At 38.4% G+C, this 23,279-nt stretch overlaps 1 protein-coding gene across 1 annotated transcript in view; it reads left to right on the top strand.

The window, feature by feature from the left end:
• The window catches only part of DIP2B (disco interacting protein 2 homolog B), a 215,655-nt gene that overhangs the window by 111,643 nt on the left and 80,733 nt on the right, over window positions 1-23,279 (top strand). Inside the window, exon 3 of the mRNA XM_069489769.1 lies at window positions 13,558-13,686. Coding sequence (XP_069345870.1) covers window positions 13,558-13,686 — 129 coding nt within the window. The remainder of the gene's footprint in view (window positions 1-13,557; window positions 13,687-23,279) is intronic.

Genomic DNA, 23,279 nt, shown 5'->3' on the forward strand with positions numbered 1-23,279 from the left:
CAGATTCTGTAGCAAAAGAAAAAATTACCCCTTGGCATATTTACCCCATATATCTTTGTAGATTTTGAAGAAGACATTCAGCTTGACTTTTTAAATGCCTTTGGAATCCAAATTTAAAACTTAGTAAATTATATTAAAGTCTGATAGAGAATCAAATGAAATGAAAATCATGTTAACACTTTTGGTAGGAGCTTTCTGTAATACTTCTTACTTCTAGAGGAGTTCAACTTCTTTCAAACTCTTTTGATTGCCTTCTTAGATTTCTTTCATTTCTATTGTGAGATGCTTCATTGTGAAGGTGGCTACTTGAGTATAGTGTATAAAAGTAACATTCCCATTAATATCTGTTGCAGTAAAAATACCACAACATTGTATTACTAGAACAATATGTACACATGCTCCTTATCTAAAAATTTAGTGAATGATTTTCTATATGGAATTGATTTGGAGTTGAATTATTTTGGGTTGCATATTTATATTTTAGATTTCTTTTTTCAAATATTATATAAATCTTTAAAACAGGACTTCAGAAAAATTTTAACAATGTGGCTGGGCATGATGGCTCATGCCTGTAATCCTAGCAGTAAGGGAGGCTGAGGCAGGAAAATCACTTGAGGTCGGGAGTTAGAGACCCTGTCCCTACTAAAAATAGAAAAACTATCTGGGCATAGTGGCACATGCCTGTAGTCCCAGCTACTTGGGAGGCTGAGGCAGGAGGATTGCTTGAGCCCAGGAGTTTGAGGTTGCTGTGAGCTAGGCTGACGCCACTGTAGTCTAGCCAGGGCAACAGAGCAAGACTGTCTCAAAAAAACAAAAACAAAAAACAATATAACAGAAAAGGGAAATGTGGAAGATAACAGAAGTTTGAAGAAAATACGTAGAAAATAAGTAGTGGAAATAGAGTAAGGACAATTTTAGTTAATATTAAGCATAGCTTAATTCAGTAGCATCATAGGGATTAGGTTCTAAAGTCACTATATGGCAGAAATCTGATACGTCAAAGTTAACCTTGAAAATCACTTAAACTTCCCAGCAATGGAACTGATTGTTGTTGTTGTTGTTGTTGTTTTAAGTTAAATAAACGCCAAACTTTATCTGGTATTTAAGGACTAATGCTATCTTTTAATGATATATCTTCATAAAGATTAAAATCATATTCATGGCCTCAAAACTCTCCCACTTTGAGAGGCATGGGAGAAATGAAGGTATGGCAGATTCACACCTCCCATCTCCTACTCATTCTGAGCTGTGTGCTCTTTGAAAGGAATGGCCTACAGAACATCTTTCAATAGTTGGAAGCTTAGCTTCCCATATGCCTCAATTAGCATATTTCCAGGGAGAAGGGGCCACAAAATTCTCTCTCTTTTGGCATGGCCCGGATAACTGAATTTTCTTTTTATTTATTTATTGATGGATTAATTGGCTATGTCTGTGGAGAGAGAACTGAATTTTCAAACCACATACATTCTAACTTCTCTGTAAATTAGTCACTGTTGGCCACTCTTAGAATTGCAGGAAAGTGGAAGATTTTGTGTGGGAAGGCAACTTCCCTGTGCTGATCCTGTGTTCTAATCTTTAAGTTAAGATACTTTTTTTTTTTTTTGAGACAGAGTCTCGCTTTGTTGCCCGGGCTAGAGTGAGTGCCATGGCGTCAGCCTAGCTCACAGCAACCTCAAACTCCTGAACTTAAGCGATCCTACTGCCTCAGCCTCCCGAGTAGCTGGGACTGCAGGCATGTGCCACCATGCTGGGCTAATTTTTTGTATATATATATTTTAGTTGGCCAGATAATTTCTATTTTTAGTAGAGACGGGGTCTCACTCTTGCTCAGGCTGGTCTCGAACTCCTGACCTCGAGCGATCCACCCGCCTCGGCCTCCCAGAGTGCTAGGATTACAGGCGTGAGCCACCGTGCCCGGCCTAAGTTAAGATACTTGGAATACAAGTAACTGATAACTCCAGCTAGCTTTAATAGAAAAAGAGTTTATTCTTAAGATACAGAGGTTACTGACAGAATTTAAGGATAGTACATACAATACATATTTACTAAGCACCTACTGTGTTCCAGATACTATTTAGACATCAAGGAGACAGCATTGGACAAGGCCCTACCTTCATGGATCTCTGCTGCCTCTGCCCAGAACCCACCTGGCTTGCTCCCTTATTCTACTAAGGGGGTGGCTTAACTAGGGAAGTCTTAGGGAAGCCTTCCTTGATTACCTTATAAAGAACAGTCTCCAGCCCATTACTGCATATTTATTTATTTAACTTTTTGGAGTTACATTTTTAAAAAGCTCTCTTTGTCCCATTGATTATGGTCTATTTATGTATCTTACTTCCCTGTTGGACCCTTAAGGTCTTTAAAGTCAGGAGCATTCTTTTTTTTTTGTTTTTGAGATAGAGTCTGGCCCTGTTGCCCAGGCTAGAATGCCATGGCGTCAGCCCAGCTCACAGCAACCTCAAACTCCTGGGCTCAAGCGATCCTTCTGCCTCAGCCTCCCTAGTAGCTGGGACTACAGGCATGCACCACCATGCCCAGCTAATTTTTCTATATATATTTTTAGTTGTCCAGATAATTTCTTTCTATTTCTAGTAGAGACGAGGTCTCTCTCTTGCTCAGGCTGGTCTCAAACTCCGGACCTTGAGCCATCCTCCCATCTCAGCTTCCCAGAGTGCTAGGATTATAGGCGTGAGCCACTGCGCCTGGCCAGGAGCATTCTTTATTATTATTTTTATTCTTCATGTCCCCAGTTTCTAGCATTAGTGCCTCACATATAGTAGATGAGACCATCTATTAATACTACCTTAAGGCCGGGCAGGGTGGCTCATGCCTATAATTCTAGCACTTGGGAGGCCGAGGTGGGCGGATCGTTAGAGCTCAGAAGTTCGAGACCAGCCTGAGCAAGAGCAAGACCCCGTCTCTACTAGAAAAATAGAAAGAAATTAGCTAGACAACTAAAAATATACAGAAAAAATTAACCAGGCATGGTGGCGCATGCCTGTAGTCCCAGCTACTCAGGAGGCTGAGGCAGAAGGATTGCTTGAGCCCCGGAGTTTGAGGTTGCTGTGAGCTGGGCTGACGCCATGGCACTCACTCTAGCCTGGGCAACAGGGCCAGACTCTATCTCAAAAAAAAAAAATACTACCTTAAGAGACTGTGCACAGTATGTCAATTCTTACCTGATATTCTAGCATATCCTTTTTTAAAAATTTAAGTGAAATTATCATATGTATTTTAAATAATACCACAAGGTTTTAGAAAGTACAACAGAAATGAACAGTGCTGTGCCTTGCCTGTTCTTCTTCCCTAGAGATAGTGTCTTTCAACTTTTCTGTTTCTTCTGATATTTACCTCTGTATTTCTAAACATCTTTTGTTTTAGGACATTACTGCTGCTTCTATTTTTGATGGCATTGGTGAAAACATTCTCTTCTATCTGTAGTGTATTTGAGATTATTTGTGACCTTTGTGTAGCTTTTTTTTCTTTCATCCTTTGACTTTCTTCTACCCTTTCACTTCATTTAATTGTCTCTTGCCTCAGAACAGGATTTCACCTTTTACGCATTCCTTCTTGGACTATAGGTTTCCACATTGTTTTTCCCCAGACTCTCACCTACTGCCTTTTTAGGGATAAGACATATCAGTTTATGGAGACAGTTATGTGTTCATGTTCTATAGCTTGTCTTGGTAAGAAGTTCTGGTGATCCAAAGGTTTTTCTCCCAAACTTGAATTCCTTTTGTGATTGCCGCTTTCTTTGCTAAAAGCAACAGTCACCAGTGTTGGAGCACAAATACATGTACCTGCATTCGCCAGCTGCTCCACACCCCTTTATCACAGTTCTTCTAAGGTCAGTTCCCTTTGAGGTTATTCAAGCATGTATGTGAGCCAGTTATTACAAAACAAAGGAAGACTCTGCTGTCTCTCAAGCCAATGATAATGCCTCTCGAGAATAGTCTATAGCCCTATTTTTCTCAATGGCCTCATGTAAATATATGAAAATAGTGAGTCACAAATTTTTACATGAGATTTGTATGACTTAGAGGTACATAGATAAGCAGGATTTTTAGGTTAACTTTAAATTAGTATCTCTTTGTTTTTCCTAACCACCCACTATCATTGGTAGAGGTAGGGAGACAGACAAATCATAATTATTTATTTTAACCAAAATATTAGGTACCTGCAATGTAAAAGACTGAGGGCCAGTTACTATAGGAGATACAAGATGAATAAGACCAGCCCCTGACCTCAAATTATTTATACTATCATAGGAGAGATAAGATAGTTATACAAATGAGGATCATAAACGAGTAAAATAAGCACTGTAAGAGAGCTCTAAACAAAGTACTGTGGAAATTCAAAGTGACATAAACTTAAACCAGTTATTGAAATCAGGAACAGCATTTTGAAATGCTGCAGGACATTTCCAAATATAAATATTAAGTAGGCAATGTGTCTCTGTATGTGTGTGCATGTGCATGTGCACATGTAGGGTTTGGGGAGTGGAATCTATTTTGTTTTATTTATCCCATTTTGATTTAAAAGTTCCTTCCCAAGTAAGGCTTATAGCATAATGGAAAGAACCTGGAATTTTTCTTTCCAGTCCCAGTTATGCTCTTTCATTTGTTAGGTTTGGATGGTATTAGAATCTCTCTGAACTAGAGTACACATTGCAATTATATCTGCCCCCATATATCTTATCAGAAGGAAGTCTAGTGTCTTCCTCTTGGGTCTTCTTTTTCCTCATGAATTGTCCAAGAACCCCCAGAGATATAGGCAGTGCAAAAGGAAAGATGATAGGTCCAGCTTTCACCCCTAAAGGGGTAAAGCCCCACCATCTGCTATTTGATTTCCAACATGTCACAGGGTGCTATTGAAAACTAGTCCTCACTATGTGACTGACCGGTAATGCTGACTCACTACTAAGACTGTTTCCTGCGTCAGCTATTCTGATGCCTTCTGAGGGAGGAGCCCACTCTGTTCAGCTCAGCCCAGGTACTCCACTTGAAATCCAAAGCACAGCTCCTGCTATTGTGCTCCTTTGGCCTCATGCACAGCCATTTCCTGATGTCAGATGGCGCAGGAAGCTTGAGTCTGGATCTGTTCATCTGCCACTTCACAGACCTGAAACTCCTAACCTCTTCCCTTCCAGAGTCCTTCTTAGGAATCAGGCAGGCTGCCCCTTTTCCAGACTCCAAACACCAACATTCTCATTCCTCCTTCCCCTTCCCCAGGTGGGAGGTTAATCACCCACCCTTCCAAGGAAGGCTCACCTCAGTGATTCATGGGTGCTTTAGCCCCTCAAGAAAGACTAAGTGATTCAGGGTACCTTTACCCACACTTCTTGGATGGAGTGGAAGTGAGGGCTTTATTTATAATGATTCAAGGTGATTTTGGCACTCTCACTATAGGAAAACAAATCTATACCAGTCTGAGCAAGAGCGAGACCCTGTCTCTGCAAAAAATAGAAAAATTAGCTGGATGTAGTGTCACACGCCTGTAGCCCCAGCTCCTCGGAAGACTGAGGCAAGAGGATCACTTGAGCACAGGAATTTGAGGTTGCAGTGAGCTATTATGACGCCACTGCACTCTACCCCGGGGTGGCAGAGAGAGACCATGTCTCAAAAATAAATAAATAAATAAAAGAAAAACAAGTCTGTGATATGGGCATCCTGCCTTGTTAATAGTATCTCTCAGATAGTGTCATTGTGAAGACATAATGAGGATAGCGTTATAAAAGTTTAAAGAGCCATAGAAATGTTGTTGTCATTGTTATTCTGTCATTTCCGGTTTAAATCCCTTCAATGACTGCCCATTTGGCTTAGGACAAGTGACCTGACCCTGCTTTTCTTCTCCAGTCTCATTTTGTAACATCCTACTCGTTCACTGTACTTTTAGCCCACCAGTCTGTCTTAGACTTATTAGGGTTTTTCTCCCTCACTGGGCTTCTACTGACACCATGCTTTTGAATGAAGTGGATTTCCTCTCTCTCTGCCTACCTAAGTCTTGCATTATTGTCTCTTCTTAACAGACATTCACCTTCCCTGAAACTCTAATACAAGTAAACTCCCCATTATGTGGGCTCAGAGAGCCTTGTTCTTTTCCTTCTCAGCACATATCACAATGTAAAAGATGTATATATGGTGATAACATGTTTGATATGTTTCTTCTCTGGACACCAGCACCAAGAGCAGTGAGCATGTCTGTTCTGTTCACCCCTAAAAAGTTGAATTATTGGTTTGCAGAGTCCATCCTGCTTCACTCTGTTACTCTTATAAATGAGAATATCACAGACAGAGTTGAAAGATAAGCAGCTGAGGTTGGCTTTCTTTCCTCTTCCTGAATGGAAATTTTGTGTAGTTTTATACACTTAAATATTAGTATTTTTTCCGGATTATCAGTTATTATGTTCAAACAATAAAAACATATTAGACTCTGATGTCTCTTTTTGCCAAAGAACAATAAATTGTGCACATGTTGATCATTGATGAGGAAGGCTTTGTGTTACAGAAGAACTTAAAATTTGTGGTTTTTCTTAAATTTATAATTATTGAACCTTCTAACATCATCACTATTTAAACATAATGGTGACCCCTAGCGGATACTGTGCATAACAGACTGAGAGATCAGGAACCTCCAAACTGAAGCTGGTATCGTGTAACAATCAGCAAGTGGTCTTTTTCCTTGGATCTATTATACAGGGTTTAGAAGTTATGAAAAAGACTTACTTTGTGAGACTAGAAGCTTCCATTCTAGCATTTATCTGTATTTAGTATCTCTTAAAATTACTTTGATTTTGTACGTAATTCTCTTTCTATAAACAAAGCAATAAAATGGTAATGAAATGAGTGCCTAATCAGTACCTTAATCCAAATACTTATGGAATTTTTATGTTCTATTTGATCTTTATAATAATTGTATCTAAATAGTTTTTATATATAGTTATATTGTGTACATAATATTTTGTGTTCTTTTTTTTTTTTTTTTTTTTTGAGACAGAGTCTCACTTTGTTGCCCAGGCTAGAGTGAGTGCCGTGGCGTCAGCTTAGCTCACAGCAACCTCAGACTCCGCGGCTTAAGCGATCCTACTGCCTCAGCCTCCCGAGTAGCTGGGACTACAGGCATGCGCCACTATGCCCGGCTAATTTTTTTTTTTCTATATAGATTTTTAGTTGTTCATATAATGTCTTTCTATTTTTAGTAGAGACGGGGTCTCGCTCAGGCTGGTCTCGAACTTCTGACCTTGAGCAATCCACCCGCCTCGGCCTCCCAGAGTGCTAGGATTACAGGCGTGAGCCACCGCGCCCGGCCATATTTTGTGTTCTTTTATCACCTGACATTATTTCATTTAGACTGAAGTGTCTGCATAGTCTACATATTTTTTTTTATTTTTAATGGCATTTAGTATCTTATGTTAACACATGTAGTTAGTTCCATCTTTGCTTTTAGCTTTTCCTTACCATGGCAGTGAAACTGTGCACATCTTATTCAGACACAGGAATCTATATTTTAGCACCCCAGGTAATTTCTGAGATCTGGTGGGAGTGTGACACCATGGCCAGAGAATGATTCGCCTTGAGGCAGCATCTTGCCTGCCCAGCTGACATTATATTTGCTGTTAAATAGTGCCCTGCTGTCCTGCCATGCCCCTAGACTCCCTCCCTCTTATCTTTGATGAAGCCTGAGGTACAGGTTGAGTATCCTTTATCTAAAATGCTTGGGACCAGAAATGTTTCAGATTTTGGAATATTTGCATATATATATATATCACGCACACACACACACACACCAGTTGAATATCTGAAATGCAAAAATCCAGAATCTGAACTGCTCCAATGAGCATTTCTTCCCAATGTCAGATCGGAGCTCAACAAGTTTCAGATTTTGGAGCATTTTCAGATTTGGAGAGCTCAACCTGTATGTTGTTTTCTGCCCCCCATTCATGGTAAATTGTTGTCTTAGAAAGTAAGCTAAGATGGGAATAGCCTTCCAAAATTGTTTTAATCCATCCAGGACATAGTCTCTTCCCCCTCACCCCCAAGTATGCATTGATTTTCCAGTTGCTTTTAGGGGGAAAAAAATGAGATAATTGATTTTTAGAAGGTTAGAAAATCCTGCTCATAGTGTCATAATTTACCTAGGAAGCTAACAACTGAATATTACTTTAACTTATTTTGGGTAGGAATCTGCTTATGCGGTTATGACCTTTAAATTAAGTATAATTTTTATTTTCTTCTTTACACTTAGCTGTTTTCTTGGTGTTCTATAGTGAACTTTTTTTTTTTTTTTTTTTGAGACAGAGTCTCGCTTTGTTGCCCGGGCTACAGTGAGTGCCGTGGCATCAGCCTAGCTCACAGCAACCTCAAACTCCTGGGCTTAAGCAATCCTACTGCCTCAGCCTCCCAAGTAGCTGGGACTACAGGCATGTGCCACCATGCCCGGCTAATTTTTTCTATATATATTTTAGTTGGCCAGATAATTTCTTTCTAATTTTTAGTAGAGACAGGGTCTCGCTGTTGGTCAGACTGGTCTCGAACTCCTGACCTTGAGCAATCCACCCGCCTCGGCCTCCCAGAGTGCTAGGATTACAGGCGTGAGCCACCGCGCCCGGCCTTATAGTGAACATTTTTTATTTTTACATTCAGAAAAAGAACTTTTCTAAATTATTGAAAACTTGTAAAACCCAGGAAAGCCTATGGAAAAATATATGAATCATCCAAAATCTCATCACCTAGGATAATTGCTATTCATATTATACTGTATTTGCTTCCAGTATTTTCAGTGCACATTTAAATATATTTGTAAATCTTATATTAAAAAAAACAGTATGTGGACATAAAAATTCATATAAATTAGGGTAATTATTCACATCTCAAAAAGATTAACTACAGGGTTTCGTTACTAAGCTCTCCTGTTATATTTGAAGTGATTCAATTCCTAGAAAACGCTTTACTTTTTTTTCTTCCACAGCTTTTAAAAATAGCCTCTTGTGATCTTGAAGCAGGTTTATTACACATTTGAACCAAGGTTGTTCTATCAGAAATCCATGGTTTTATGGCATTGTGCTTTGGGCACCCGAAGTATACTCACTGAATGTATTTGTCAGCCACTTAACAAAACTGCAGGCCGGGCGCGGTGGCTCACGCCTGTAATCCTAGCACTCTGGGAGGCCGAGGTGGGCGGATCGTTTGAGCTCAGGAGTTCGAGACCAGCCTGAGCAAGAGCGAGACCCCATCTCTACTAAAAATAGAAAGAAATTATATGGACAGCTAAAAATATATATAGAAAAAATTAGTTGGGCATGGTGGCGCATGCCTGTAATCCCAGCTACTCGGGAGGCTGAGACAGGAGGATTGCTTGAGTTCAGGAGTTTGAGGTTGCTGTGAGCTAGGCTGACGCCACGGCACTCACTCTAGCCTGGGCAACAGAGTGAGACTCCGTCTCAAAAAAAAAAAAACAAAAAAAAAAGAACAAAACTGCAGTTGACTTTTTGGTTTCATTTCTGGCAAACTATAATGAAATGTCCATCATGATTTTGACCCAAAAGAGTCCATTTGGGTGACTAAAGTCCTGAGGGAACTGAGATAAACATTTGCAGAGGGTCATATTAATGTTGCTTGGTGAAGAGCATGTGGTGAGGCTTTTTTTTTTGGTACCAGTGCAGTAGAGCTCTTGTCTGTCATCTGACTCTCAAGTCTCATCAGATGTCTTTATTTGTGTCATATTTCCTTGTGTTTCATGTGTGATAACCTCTAGATAATCCTGAGCAGAAATGTTCATTTTCTCCAGTTCTTCCTCAAACAAATGTATCAACTACCAGTTCCCTTATCACATCTGTATCATTTTTTTATAATAATTTTTATTCTTTAGCCCACATTATCTTCTTTCTCCTATTCTAATTAATTACATTGAAAAACACAGAAGCATAGATGAGAGAAAAATGGTAAAAATAAAATACATAAACCTTTTGTGTCCATATTTTGTGAAGAATCCATATTCTTTTCATTCTTTGTATTATTAGCTGTCTAATTTGGAGGCACCACGTTTCTTAGCAAGGTGGTTTGGTATGTCCTTCGCAAATCTGCTCACTTAATCAGTAAAATAATCAGTGATAGATACTAGTTATATATTCATTATGATCAAAAAAGTAATAATAAAAGTTAGTGTTTTAAGCTGGACATGGTGGCTCACGCCTGTAATCCTAGCACTTTGGGAGGCCAAGATGGGGAGTTGCTTGAAGCCAGGAGTTAGAGACCAGCCTGAGTAAGAGTGAGACCTGCAAAATAAAATACAAAATAAATAGAAAAATTAGCTGGGTGTGGTGGTGTGCACTTATAGTAGTCCCAGCTACTCTGGAGGCTGAGGCAGGAGGATCACTTGAGTCCAAGAGTTTGAGGTTGCAGTGATGACACCATTGCACTTAGCCCAAGCGACAGAGTGAGACCCTGTTATCCCTGCCCGCAAAAAAACAAACAAAAAAACCCACTAGTGTTTTAAAACTTAGTGCTCTGTTTAAGTCAAACTATTTTCTCTGTACATAATTACAAGCAAAGTAGCTCATGTGTGTTAATCTAATTTCCTTCCTATATGTATCATCTGACCATACAAATAAAAAAGCCCCTTTCTATTTTTTGTTCTCTATTTAAAGTTATTAATAATTGGAATATATTTTAAGTAATTTCTCTGAGTGGCTGAAAACGTTATTTGAAGGGGTTTTTTGCAGAATTTTTTGCATGAGGGCAGGTGGTTTTTTTTTTTTTTTTTTTTTTTTAAAGCCATTATCTAACTGTGGACTATAAATCCTGAAGCATTAACATGTTCCTAAACTAAATTGTTAATTCTGATTACTTTCCTTTTAAGAGTCTTTGGAGAATTTCTTACAACTTTTCATAACCTTTTCTGGTTGAGAACCAGTGGAATTAAACAGATCTGGATTTGAAATCCTGGCTTTGTGATTTTTGAGTAAACTAATCCATGTCTCTGTTCCCTTTTCTATAAAAAGGGAATAATGATAGCGCCAGCTTCATAGGGTTGTTGTGAAGAATAAATAAGATAGGCCGGGCGCGGTGGCTCACGCCTGTAATCCTAGCACTCTGGGAGGCCGAGGTGGGCGGATCGTTTGAGCTCAGGAGTTTGAGACCAGCCTGAGCAAGAGCGAGACCCCATCTCTACTAAAAAATAGAAAGAAATTATATGGACAGCTAAAAATATATATAGAAAAAATTAGCCGGGCATGGTGGTGCATGCCTGTAGTCCCAGCTACTCGGGAGGCCGAGGCAGGAGGATCCCTTGAGCTCAGGAGTTTGAGGTTGCTGTGAGCTAGGCTGACGCCACGGCACTCACTCTAGCCTGGGCAACAGAGTGAGACTCTGTCTCAAAAAAAAAAAAAATCAAAATAAAATAAAATAAATAAGATAAAGTGTGTATATGTACAATGCCTGGTACAAAGGAAACACTTACATTTTAGCTTTTATTATTATAGACCAGGAGTTGGTAAACTTTTTCTATAAAGGGCCAGATACTAAGTATTTTAGACTTTGAAGACCATACAGTCTCTGTCACAATTACTCAACTCTGCCTTTATAGTGCGAGAGGAGCCATAGACAATATGTGAACAGATGAGTGTGGCTGTGTTCTAATAAATCTGTTTATAAAAACAGACCATATTTAGCCCATAGGCTATAGTTTGTTGGCCTTTTTCTAGACTAATAAAAGTAATAAATGAAACAAGGTGTGGAAAATATTAAGAATTCAGTATAGCTCTTGTGTGAAATGGATTATCAAGAGAATTTAGGTTGATTAAAACTTCAGTGTACAATCTCAGGCATTTCAAAATCTCTGTGTCTGAAACATGTTCTGCTCAGTTAATATAGTTAATAATAAAAAATCTCAGCTGCCAGGAATCATCAAAAACAGCATTTCTAGATCCATAAAAACATGTTAATGGAGAGCACCGTTAAGTATATTTATTCTTTCTTGCCTTCTTAACCACAGTATAGAAAAAATAATCTAACCATTTAAAAAAATTTTTTTTATTCTGTCTTACGGGTTTGTGGATCAGGAATTTGGGCAGGGCTCATTTTGGTGATTCTTTTGCTCTACGTGGTGCCAACTGGGGTCATTCGGTGATTCTCTCCCCACTCCTCCCCCCACCCAGCTAACAGATGGGATGCTCTGGACAGTCTAAGATGGCTTATTCATGTTTGGTGCCTTGGCAAGGGCAGGTGGAGGACTAAGCAGGAACTGTTGACTAGAGCTTCCGCACATGGCCTCTCCAGCATGCTAGCTTTCTTTTCTTTTCTTTCTTTCTTCTTTTTTTTTTTTTTTAAAGATATGACACTGTCATTATGTATCTCAGTTCCTGTAATGCTTTGATGCTGTCAGCCTTTACCATCGTATGTAGGACTGTTGCTTTTACTCCCTGGACCATTGTGCGTTGAGTCTGGGCTTTTATTTTTTGGCTTCATAAGGTGATTCTCAGCTGCAGTCTGGAGCAGTGCATTTGCTGCATAGATGACATCTTACTATATTGGGCATTTAATTTGCTAGGTGTATGTATGCCTTCCTGGGCACAACTAAGCGCTGTTTAAGAAACTTAAATATGCCTCAAAGAAGGAAATCTTACAATGTGTGACAACATGGATGAACCTGGAGGACATTATACTAAGTGAAATAAACTAGTCACAAAAGGACAAATACTGTATGATTTCACTTATATAAGGTTTCTAAAAGAGTCATAGAAGCAGAGAGTAGAATGGTGGTCATCAGGGACTAAGGGGAGGGGGAAATGGGGCATTGCTATTCAACAGGTATAAAGTTTCAGTTATGCAAGATGAGTAAGTTCTTCTGTACAACATCATGCCTATGGCTAAAAATACTGTATTGTACACCTAAAATTTTGTTCAAAGGATACATGTCATGTTAAATGTTCTTACTATAATTTTTTTAAGGAAATGACTTAGGAGCTAATCGTTTTTTAAAAGGTAGTAAAATATCAGAACTTAGTATTTTTTCTTCAGCTCATATACTTGCTTATTTCCCCCTTCCCCATATTCTGGATAAGACAGCAAATGTCAAGAGGGCAGAGTATGGGGACAGGTTCAGTGGTGACTCCAGTTGGAAGAAGGGCTGGTAGACTTGAAGCTCTGCTTGCATAATAAATACCTTCTTTTTGCTTGAATTACATGTTTATCTGGAATGACTTATGGTGTGGTGGCTAAAGCTCCCCAAGCTATTCTTTGTGTAGGATTGAGGGGTCACGGGCACCCACCCCAATTCCCTCATTACTACCACTCTTTGGAGTCTCTAGAATGGCCTTTCACTTTGCATGTATCTTCTTGCTATTTCTCTCCTATCAGCCTATGATAATTACGGCTCTAAGATGGTATTTTTTAGCCTGAATGTCTTTGTATTATATTTATGTGTATATGTTAAAGTTCTCTAACCCTTTACTATAGATGGAGTAAGAGTACTTAAAGTGTTGTGAGAGTGCTTAAAGTACTCAGAAAATGTCAGCTATTACTGTTATTGGATAACCATCTTCCAAACTTCCTTTTTTAGAAACTGATTCAGCAGTACAGAAAGAACTTAGGAACCAGACACCTGCTCCATCTACAGCTCAAACTTCCGCTCCCTCTAAGTACCACCGAACTCGATCTGGGGGAGCCAGGGATGAACGATATCGATCAGGTGAGAAGGAACTGCAAAAGGACCAGCTGAATAGTTTTTACTGACTAGAGTATGAACTGTGTATCTTGAGAGCTTCTGATATTTGTTTTGGTTTTTTCCCTTGAGGCACCAACATGTCTATATTAATTCATTCATCAATCATTTATTTTATATGATGAAATACTGAGTATCTACTTTGTGACAGGTATAATGGATATTCAATGTTTGCTGGAGATATAGCAGCAAATAAGACCCTTTCTGACCTCAGGGAATTTAACAGTCTAAGAAGGGGAGCTAGACAAGCACAAAGGCAATGGGAATAAATAAGAAAACAAGAAAGTGAAGGGTTAGGTCATGTGGTATGGTACTGGGAGAGCTCCGTGGACTCTGTTGGAAGAGGCAGGTCCTTCTGTATTTGCCAGGGCTGTGGAGTAACTAATCTCTTAACTGATGGAGTGGGAACAAAAACTCAACAATGGGCCAGGCGCGGTGGCTCACGCCTGTAATCCTAGCACTCTGGGAGGCCGAGGTGGGCGGATCGTTTGAGCTCAGGAGTTCGAGACCAGCCTGAGCAAGAGCGAGACCCCGTCTCTACTAAAAAATAGAAAGAAATTATCTGGACAACTAAAAACATATAGAAAAATCAGCTGGGCATGGTGGCACATGCCTGTAGTCCCAGCTACTGGGGAGGCTGAGGCAGGAAGATTGCTTGAGCCCAGGAGTTTGAGGTTGCTGTGAGCCAGGCTGACACCATGGCACTCTAGCCCGGGCAACAGAGCAAGACTTTGTCTCAAAAAAAACAGAAAGAAAGAAAGAAATTGGTAAAAATGGCATGACAGCTTGTTGGATTGTAGGTAGCTCCTTGAAACGGTACCTCTCTATTTTATGACTCAACCTACCCACATATCTGCCTTTCACTCTGTCCCTATCTATCTGTCTAAAGAAATGTCCTAATAGGTAAGGGCACTTGGTATCTGTTCTGCCCCTGGTCCTTAAAGCCTAGTTGTGCCTTTCATCTGCCATGTCTTAACCAGTTCATAAAAACAAGCCAAGAATAGGGAACAGCTGCTTTAAAACTGAAAAAATAACATTTTCCACTTAATCTTTTTAGGAAAGGTGAGAAAAGAAATGGTCCAATGTCATCCATAGATGTGGGGAAATAGACACTCCTATCCAGTTGGTAAAAGTGTTATTTCTTTTATTACTGATGAGATTGGACATTTGGAGATATGCTTAGTGGCCATTTGTGCTGCTTCTATAAACTACCTGTCCGTTGCCTAAGCTTATTTTTTTAATTGGATTTTTTTTTTTTTATTATTTACAAGGGCTTTTTTTTTTTTTTATCCTAAAGACACCAACATTTAAGTTGTACTAGAGGTATTGGCTGATGCAAATAGATAAGAAAAATCAATTAGAAGTGTGAGAATTAGAAAAGAAGTAAAACTATATTTGCAGTTAATACAGTTTATTTAGAAAACCCAAGACAATCAATGACAAAATTAACTGAATAAAATAATTTAGTCAGATAGCAGGATATAAATAAAAATTAGTACAGAAATCAGTAGATAATGGTAGAGCAAACCTCATTTAAAAACAATAAATTCTTCTTCCCTGGCTGCTTGAGGATTGACCACCGTCATGAATGACACAGTAAGTTTATGACTTACCGACTACTTCAGAAGAAACAAATGATCATTGATGTCCTCACCCCAGGAAGGCAACAGTACCTAAGATAGAAATTTGGGGAAAGCTAGCCAAAATGTACAAGACCACACTGGATGTCATCTTTGTATTTGGATTCAGAACTCACTTTGGTGGTGGCATGACAACTGGCTTTGGCATGATTTATGATTCCTTGGATTATGCAAAGAAAAATGAACCCAAACATAGACTTGCAAGACATGGCCCGTATGAGAAGAAAAAGTCCTCAAGAAAGCAGGGAAAGGAACGCAAAAACAGAATGAAGAAAGTCAGGGGAACTGCAAAGGCCAATCTTGGTCGTTAGTAAAAGGCTCTAAGGAGTAAACATTCTGCAGTGACGTTATCTGCAGCCATTGTGTGGATTTTTCATAAGAGGATTAATAAACTAAAAACTTTTAAAAAATAAAGCAATAAAGAAGATAAAATATATTTAGGAATACACATAAGAAATGTGTAAAACCGTTATGAAGAAAACTTTAAAACACCCCTGGAAGACAGAAAGGTAGACGTGATAAATGGAAAGGCATACCTTGTTTTTAGATAGGGTGATTTAACAACATGAAGATGTCAGGTTTTCCTAAATCAGTTTATAAATTTAATCCCAATAAAAAAACATGATCAAATTTATTTATGGAGCTAGAAAATTTTTTTTTTTTTTTTTTTTTTGGAGACAGGGTCTCGCTCTGTCACCCTGGGTAGAGTGCAGTGCGGTCATCATAGCTCACTACAGCCTCAAACTCCTGGGTTCAAGCGATCCTCCTGCCTCAGCTTCCCAAGTAGCTGGGACTATAGGTGTGTGCCACCACACCCAGCTAATTTTTTGTATTTTTGGTAGAGACGGGGATCTCGCTCTTTCTCAGACTGGTCTTGAACTCCTTGACCTCAAGTGATCCTCCCGCCTCAGCCTTCCAGAGTGCTAGGATTACAGGCTTGAGCCACTGTGTGCGGCCCCATCATTTTCTGTTTTTTTTTTTTTTCTGATACAGAAAAAACATTCTAATCAGTGTGAACTGTGGCTCTCCTAATGGGTATGAGGTGATAACTCATTGTGGTTTTCATTTATAGTCCCCTGATGAAAGCGATGCTGAACATCTTTTGATTTTTATTGATCATTTGTATATCTTCTTTGGAGAAATGCCTATTTACACCCTTTGCCCATTTCTTAAATTGGGTTGTTTATTTTTTTGTTACTGAATTGTAGGAGTTCTTTATATATTCTGGATATTGACCCCTTATCTAACATATGGTTTGCAAATATTTTCTCCTGTGGGTTGTTTTTTTACTCTATTGATTGTTTCCTTTACTGTGCAGGAATTTTTAAGTTTAATGTACTTCCTTTTGTCTATTTTTGGTCTTGTTGCCTGTGCTTTTGGTGTCATATCCAATGTCAGGGAGTGTTTTCTCTATGTTTTCTTCTAGGAGTTTTAGTTTCAGTCCTTGTGTTTGTTTAGGTCTTTTTGAGTCAACTTTGTATTCCTGTAAAGTAGGGATCCATGCTCATTCTTTTGCATGTCCAGGTTTTCCTAATGCTATTTGTCAAAAAGACTATCCTTTCCCCATTGTGTAGGCTTGGCACCCTTGTTTAAGATCCATTTGACTTTATGTGAGAGGGTATATTTCTGGGCTCTCTGTTCTGTTTCTTGTCAGTCCTTATGCCAGTATGAAGATTTTGAATACTGTAGCTTTGTAGTAGATGTTGAACTCAGAAAGTACGAGACCTCCAGCTTTGTTCTGTCTCAAGATTGTTTTGTCTACTTGGGATGCTCTGAGATTCCATTTGAAATTTAGGGTTTTCTATTTATGCAAAAGCAAAAAACAAAAATAAAAAATGCCATTAGGATTTTGATAGGGATTACATTGAAGTTTTAGATCACTTTGGGCAATATGGACATTTTAACAATATTAAGTCTTCCAGTTCATGAATGCAGGATGTCTTTCCCCTGTCCTCTTTAATTTATTTCAGTGATATTTTATATTAGGTCATTAAATGTGAAATATCCAATTTCGATTCAAAAGTTTAGTTTATTATATCTCAAACAAGAAGCAGTACAATGAAACATTTGTACCTGTGTAATATGCTGAAATGAAATAAATTTTAAAAAACAGTACAATTGATCAAAGTCTGTGCCAAAATTATCAACACAGCATTGCCATCTTAACAGTAGCTTGTTTACGCCAGCAGTGAAGAAGTCTGGAGAGCAAGTGGCAATGAAATCACAAAAGCCATTTTCCACAGTTTGTGGAGAATTGAATATTTTTCCTTGCAAGAAGTGGTCCAAAGCCTTGAAGAAGTGGAAGTCAGTTGGTGCAAGGTCTGGTGAATATGGTGGATGACAAAAGAGTTTCCAAGTCTAGCGTCTTTAGTTTGAGCAGTGTTTATGTGACATGTGATCAGGCATTGTCTTGCAAGAGGACAGGCCTGTCTCTATTGACCAGTCTCGGCTGCTTAATGGTAAGCATCCTCATCGTTTTGTCCAACTGGTTGTAGTAGACATCCACTGTAATGGATTGACCAGCTTTCATGAAGCTGTAGTGGATAATGTCAGCACTGGACCACCAAACAGACACCATTAGCTTTTTTTGATGAATATTCAGTTTTTGACTATGTTTTGGCACTTCATCTTTATCCACCCATTGTGTCAAATGCTTGTGATTGTCAAAAAGAATACATTTTTCATCACACATAACAATACAATGTAGAAATGGTTGACCATTATGTCATGACAGCAAATAAAGGCAAGCTTTGAGACGATTTCTCTTCTGAGGCTCGTTTAATTCATGAGGAACCCATCTATCCAGCTTCTTTACCTTGCCCATTTGTTTCAAATGGTCCAATGTTGTTGGAATAGTCAAACCTTGCTGCTAATTCATGCGTAGGTTGAGATGGATTCACTTGCACTACAGCTCATCATTATCTACCTTGGTCTCAAGTCATCTACATGGCTCATTTTCAAGATTAAAATCATCAGAATGTGCCAGGCACGGTGGCTCACACCTGTAATCCTAGCACTTTAGGAGGCCAAGGCAGATGGATCTTTTGAGCTCAGGAGTTTGAGACCAGCCTGAGCAAGAGCGAGACCCTGTCTCTACTAAAAAAATAGAAAGAAATTAGCTGGACAACTAAAAATATATAGAAAATATTAGTTGGGCATGGTGGCACATGCCTGTAGTCCTAGCTACTCGGGAGGCTCAGGCAGGAGGATTGCTTGAGCCCAGGAGTTTGAGGTTGCTGTGAGCTAGGCTGACACCACGGCACGCTAGCCCGGGCAACAGAGTGAGACTCTGTCTCCAAAAAAAAAAAAAAATCAGGCCGGGCACGGTGGCTCACGCCTGTAATCCTAGCACTCTGGGAGGCCGAGGCGGGTGGATTGCTCAAGGTCAGGAGTTCGAGACCAGCCTGAGCGAGACCCCGTCTCTACTAAAAATAGAACGACATTATATGGACAACTAAAAATCTATATAGAAAAAATTAGCCGGGCATAGTGGCGCATGCCTGTAGTCCCAGCTACTCGGGAGGCTGAGGCAGTAGGATCGCTTAAGCCGAGGAGTCTGAGGTTGCTGTGAGCTAAGCTGACGCCACGGCACTCACTCTAGCCTGGGCAACAGAGTGAGACTCTGTCTCAACAAAAAAAAAAAAAAAAAAAAAAAAAAAAAAAAAAAAAAAAAAAAAAAAAAAAAAAAAAAAAAAAAATCACCAGAATGGAACTTCTCAAACCATCAACATACTGTGCATTCATTAGCCACATCCTTCCCAAACACTTTGTTGATATTTTGAGCTGTCTGCACTGCATTGGTTCCACAATGGAACTCATATTTGAAAATAACACTAATTTTTGACTTATCCACGGTTTCACAAAAATTGCTCTAAAATTTTTTTGAAAGATAATCACAAGCCAAACTGTGCATTTGAAAGACTAAGGATGTACCTTCAAAATAAAAATTTAAAAAAGTGTCAAAATGAAATATCAGGGATATCAACTGTCTAACTTAGTACTTAAGGAAATCAGATATTTCATACTTAATCAGCTAATAGTTTTCAATGTACAGGTCTTCCACCTCCTTGGTTGAGTTTATTTCTAAGTACTTTATTCTTTTTTATGCTATTTTAAGTGACATTGGTTTCTTAATTTTCTTTTCAGGTAGTTCATTGTTAGTATATAGAAACACAACTGATTTTTGAGTGTTGATTTTGTATCCCCCAAGTTTGCTGAATTTGTTTATTTATTCTAACAGAGATCATTTTACTTCTTCCTTCCCAATTTGGTTGCCTTTTATTTCTTTTTCTTGCCTGATGGCTCTGGCTACTACTTCCAGTACTATGTTGAATAGAAGTGGTAAGAGTGTACATCCTTGTCTTGTTCCTGATTTTAGAGGAAAAGCTTTCAGATTTTCACCATTAAGTATGATATTAGCTGTGGGTTTTTCATATATGACCTTTATTATGTTGAGACAGTTTCCTTCTACTCCTGGTTTTTTGAGTGTTTATCATGAAAGGGTGTTGAGTATTTTTTTCTGTATCAATTGAAATGATCAGGTGATTTTTGTCCTTGGTTCTGTTAATGTAGTGTGTACAGTAGTCCCTCCTTATCCAAGATGGGTATGTTCCAAGATCCCCCGTGGGTGCCTGAAGCCGCAGATAATGCTGAATCCCATATATAATGAGAACTGTGTTTTTTCGATCTGATAACCAAGATGGCTACTAAGTTACTAACATGTCCCAGGCAGGACAGAGTAGGTAGGAGATTTCATTACACTATTCAGAATGGTATACAATTTAAAACATCGCTTATGTATGGAATTTCTATTTAATATTTTCGGACCACAGTTGACCACAGTAACTGAAACTGTAGAAAGCAAAACTGGATGAGGGGACTACTATATTATTAGCTACATTTATGGATTTTTGTATATTGAGCCTTCTTTGCATCCCAGGAATAAATCCCACCTGGTCGTGATATATAATTCTTCTAATGTGCTGTTGAATTTGATTTGCCAATGCTGTATTTTGTTTAAGATTTTTACATCAGTTTTCATCAGGGATGTAGATCTGTAGTTTTTTTCCTATTATAGTATCTTTGACTAGATTGGGTACCAAGGTAGTACTGGCCTTATAAAATATTAATAAGTTTGGAGGATTCCCTCCTCTTCAGTTTTTTGGAATAGTTTGAGAAAGATTGGTGTTAATTCTTCTTTAAATGTTTGGTAGAATTCTCCAATAAAACTGTCAGGTCTTGGGCTTTTCTTTGTTGGGAGATTTTTGGTTACTGATTCAATCTCCTTAATAGTTATTTCTGTTTACATTGTCTATTTCTTCAGGATTCAGTCTTGGTAGGTTATATGTTTCTAAGAATTTATTGATTTTTTTTGTAGTTTATCCAATTTGTTGGCATATAATTATTATAGTAGTCTCTTATAGTTTTTATTTCTGTTATCAGTTGTAATATCTCCTTTTTCATTCCTTATTTTAGTTATTTGAGTCTTCTTTTTTTCCTTAGTTTAGCTAAAGTTTTGTCCATTTTGTTGATATTCTCAAAAAACAAACTGTTGTTGATTTTCTCCCATATTTTTCTGTTCTCTATTTCATTTACTTCTGCTCTAATCTGTATTACTTTTTTTCTTCTGCTAACTTTGGGTTTAGATTGTTCTTTGGTTTCTGGAGGTGTAGTTAGATTGGTGATTTGAGATCTTTCTTCTATAACAATTTTTAAAAACTTGTGCATGTTTAAAAAATAAACAATGTTAAAAGACAAACTGAAAGAAAATATTTCTAACATATCTCAGAAATAAAGGGCCCGTTTCTCTTACAGAAGAACACTTAAAAATTAAGGGAAAATAAACACAGAAGCACAATAGAAAAAATGGTCAAGTGAAATGAACATTGATTTTACTTAAAAACAAACAACATAAAATGGTCTCTAAATCCTCTGTAAAGATGTTTAATCTCACTAATGATAAAAGAAATGCAAATTAAAAGTATAATGAGGCCATGGTGGTTCATGCTTGTAATCCCAACACTTTGGGAGGCTGAGGCAAGAGGATTGCTTGAGGCCAGAAGTTCAAGACAAGCCTGGGCAACACAGTGAGACCCCTGTCTCTACAAAAAAAAATAAGAAAAGTTAGCTGGGAGTGGTGGCATGTTTGTAGTCCCAGCTATTCGGGAGGCTGAGGCAGGAGAATCACTTGAGCCCAGGAGTTTGAGGTTACAATGATTTATGATTGCGCCACTGCACTCCAGCCTGGGTAACAGAGTGAAATGCTGTCTCTAAAACAACAAAAACCACAAAACTATACTGAGATACCAATTCTCAGCTATCAAGTTGGCAACAATCAAAACGTAGACAACATACTTTGGAGGTGAGGCTATGGGAAACAGGCACACCTGTACGTTGCTGGTATGGTATGGTAAAAACTCTTGAAAGAGAATTTTGAAGATGTAACAAAATTTTTAAAGTATTCACTTTTGGTTTAGGGGTCTCACTTGTAGGAATTTACTTTGAAGATATATCTCATTAGTATAAAAATATATTTGCATAAGGCTATTTGTTGCAGTATTATTAGTAATTGTAAAATATTGGAAACACCTACATGTCCAAACATAGGGTTGTAGTTGAATAAAATGTGGTATACAATGGAAGACTGTGCAGCTATACAAAGGAATGAAGATCTCGGCCGGGCACAGAGCATGGAAAAATAAGCAGACGTGCATTTTCTCATTTCTCCAATTTTCATAAAAGGAAGCGTATTATGCTTTTTTTGCACTTTCCTTTTTCTACTTAACAATACATCCTGGAAATCATTCTCTTTTTTTTTTTTTAAGAGATTAAATTTTATTTTATTTCTGAATCAATTTTTTTTTTTGGAGACAGAGTCTCACTTTCTTGCCTGGGCCAGAGTGCTGTGGCATCAGCCTAGCTCACAGCAACCTCAAACTCCTGGGCTCAAGTGTTCCTCCTGACTCAGCCTCGCGAGTAGCTGGAACTACAGGCATGCACCACCATGCCCGGCTAATTTTTTCTATTTTTAGTTGTTTTTGCTAATTTCTTTCTATTTCTAGTAGAGACGGGGTCTCACTCTTGCTCAGGCTGGTCTCGAACTGCTGAGCTCAAGCAATCCTCCTGCCTGGCCTCCCAGAGTGCTAGGATTATAGGCATGAGCCACCACGCTGGCGAAATCATTCTCTATCAAAGAACCATCAATGGATGCTAAAACTAGTGTGTGGAAGTTAATGATGTATATAATGTTAACGTAGTCTTATAACATCACCAAAGTTATATCACCAGTAATGGAGCAGATGCATCCTGATATCATGTTTTTAGAAGGATATATTACTTCTATGGTATTCCTGTTAAAATGCATAACCTGAAATGATTGAGGAAGTACCAAATAAACCAAAATTAAAGGAGATTTTACAAAATAGTCTGTACAAAAATGTCAGAATCATAAAGGACAAAGTAAGGCTGGGAAACTGTTCCAAATTATAGGAGAACAAAGAGGCAGGACAACTAAATATAATGATGTGATATCCTGCATTAGATCCTGGATCAGGAAAAAAGGAGGAAAGAAACTGTAAAGGACATTATTGGGACAATTGGCTAAATTGGAATATGGATTATGGGTTAGATAATAGTTCGTGTCAATGTTGAACTTTGGATTTTGATAAATGTGAGATTATGTAAGAGAAAGAGACTTGTTCTTATCGAAAAGTATTCCTGGGAAGAGAAGTTACGTATACTTTGATCTCAGCAAGTATCGAAATTAATGCTGAGGAAATAATTAGACATGTTAAGGTAAAAATACTGAATTATTCTTGCTATGAATTGGAGTAAAACATTGGAAACAAGCTAATCTTTGATAATAAGGAGCTGCTTAAATAACTTAGGACACATTTATACAGTGGAATACTATGCAGCCCT

Source organism: Eulemur rufifrons, chromosome 16 (assembly GCF_041146395.1).
Source record: "Eulemur rufifrons isolate Redbay chromosome 16, OSU_ERuf_1, whole genome shotgun sequence".
In the NCBI taxonomy this organism is placed as follows: Eukaryota; Metazoa; Chordata; class Mammalia; order Primates; family Lemuridae; genus Eulemur; species Eulemur rufifrons.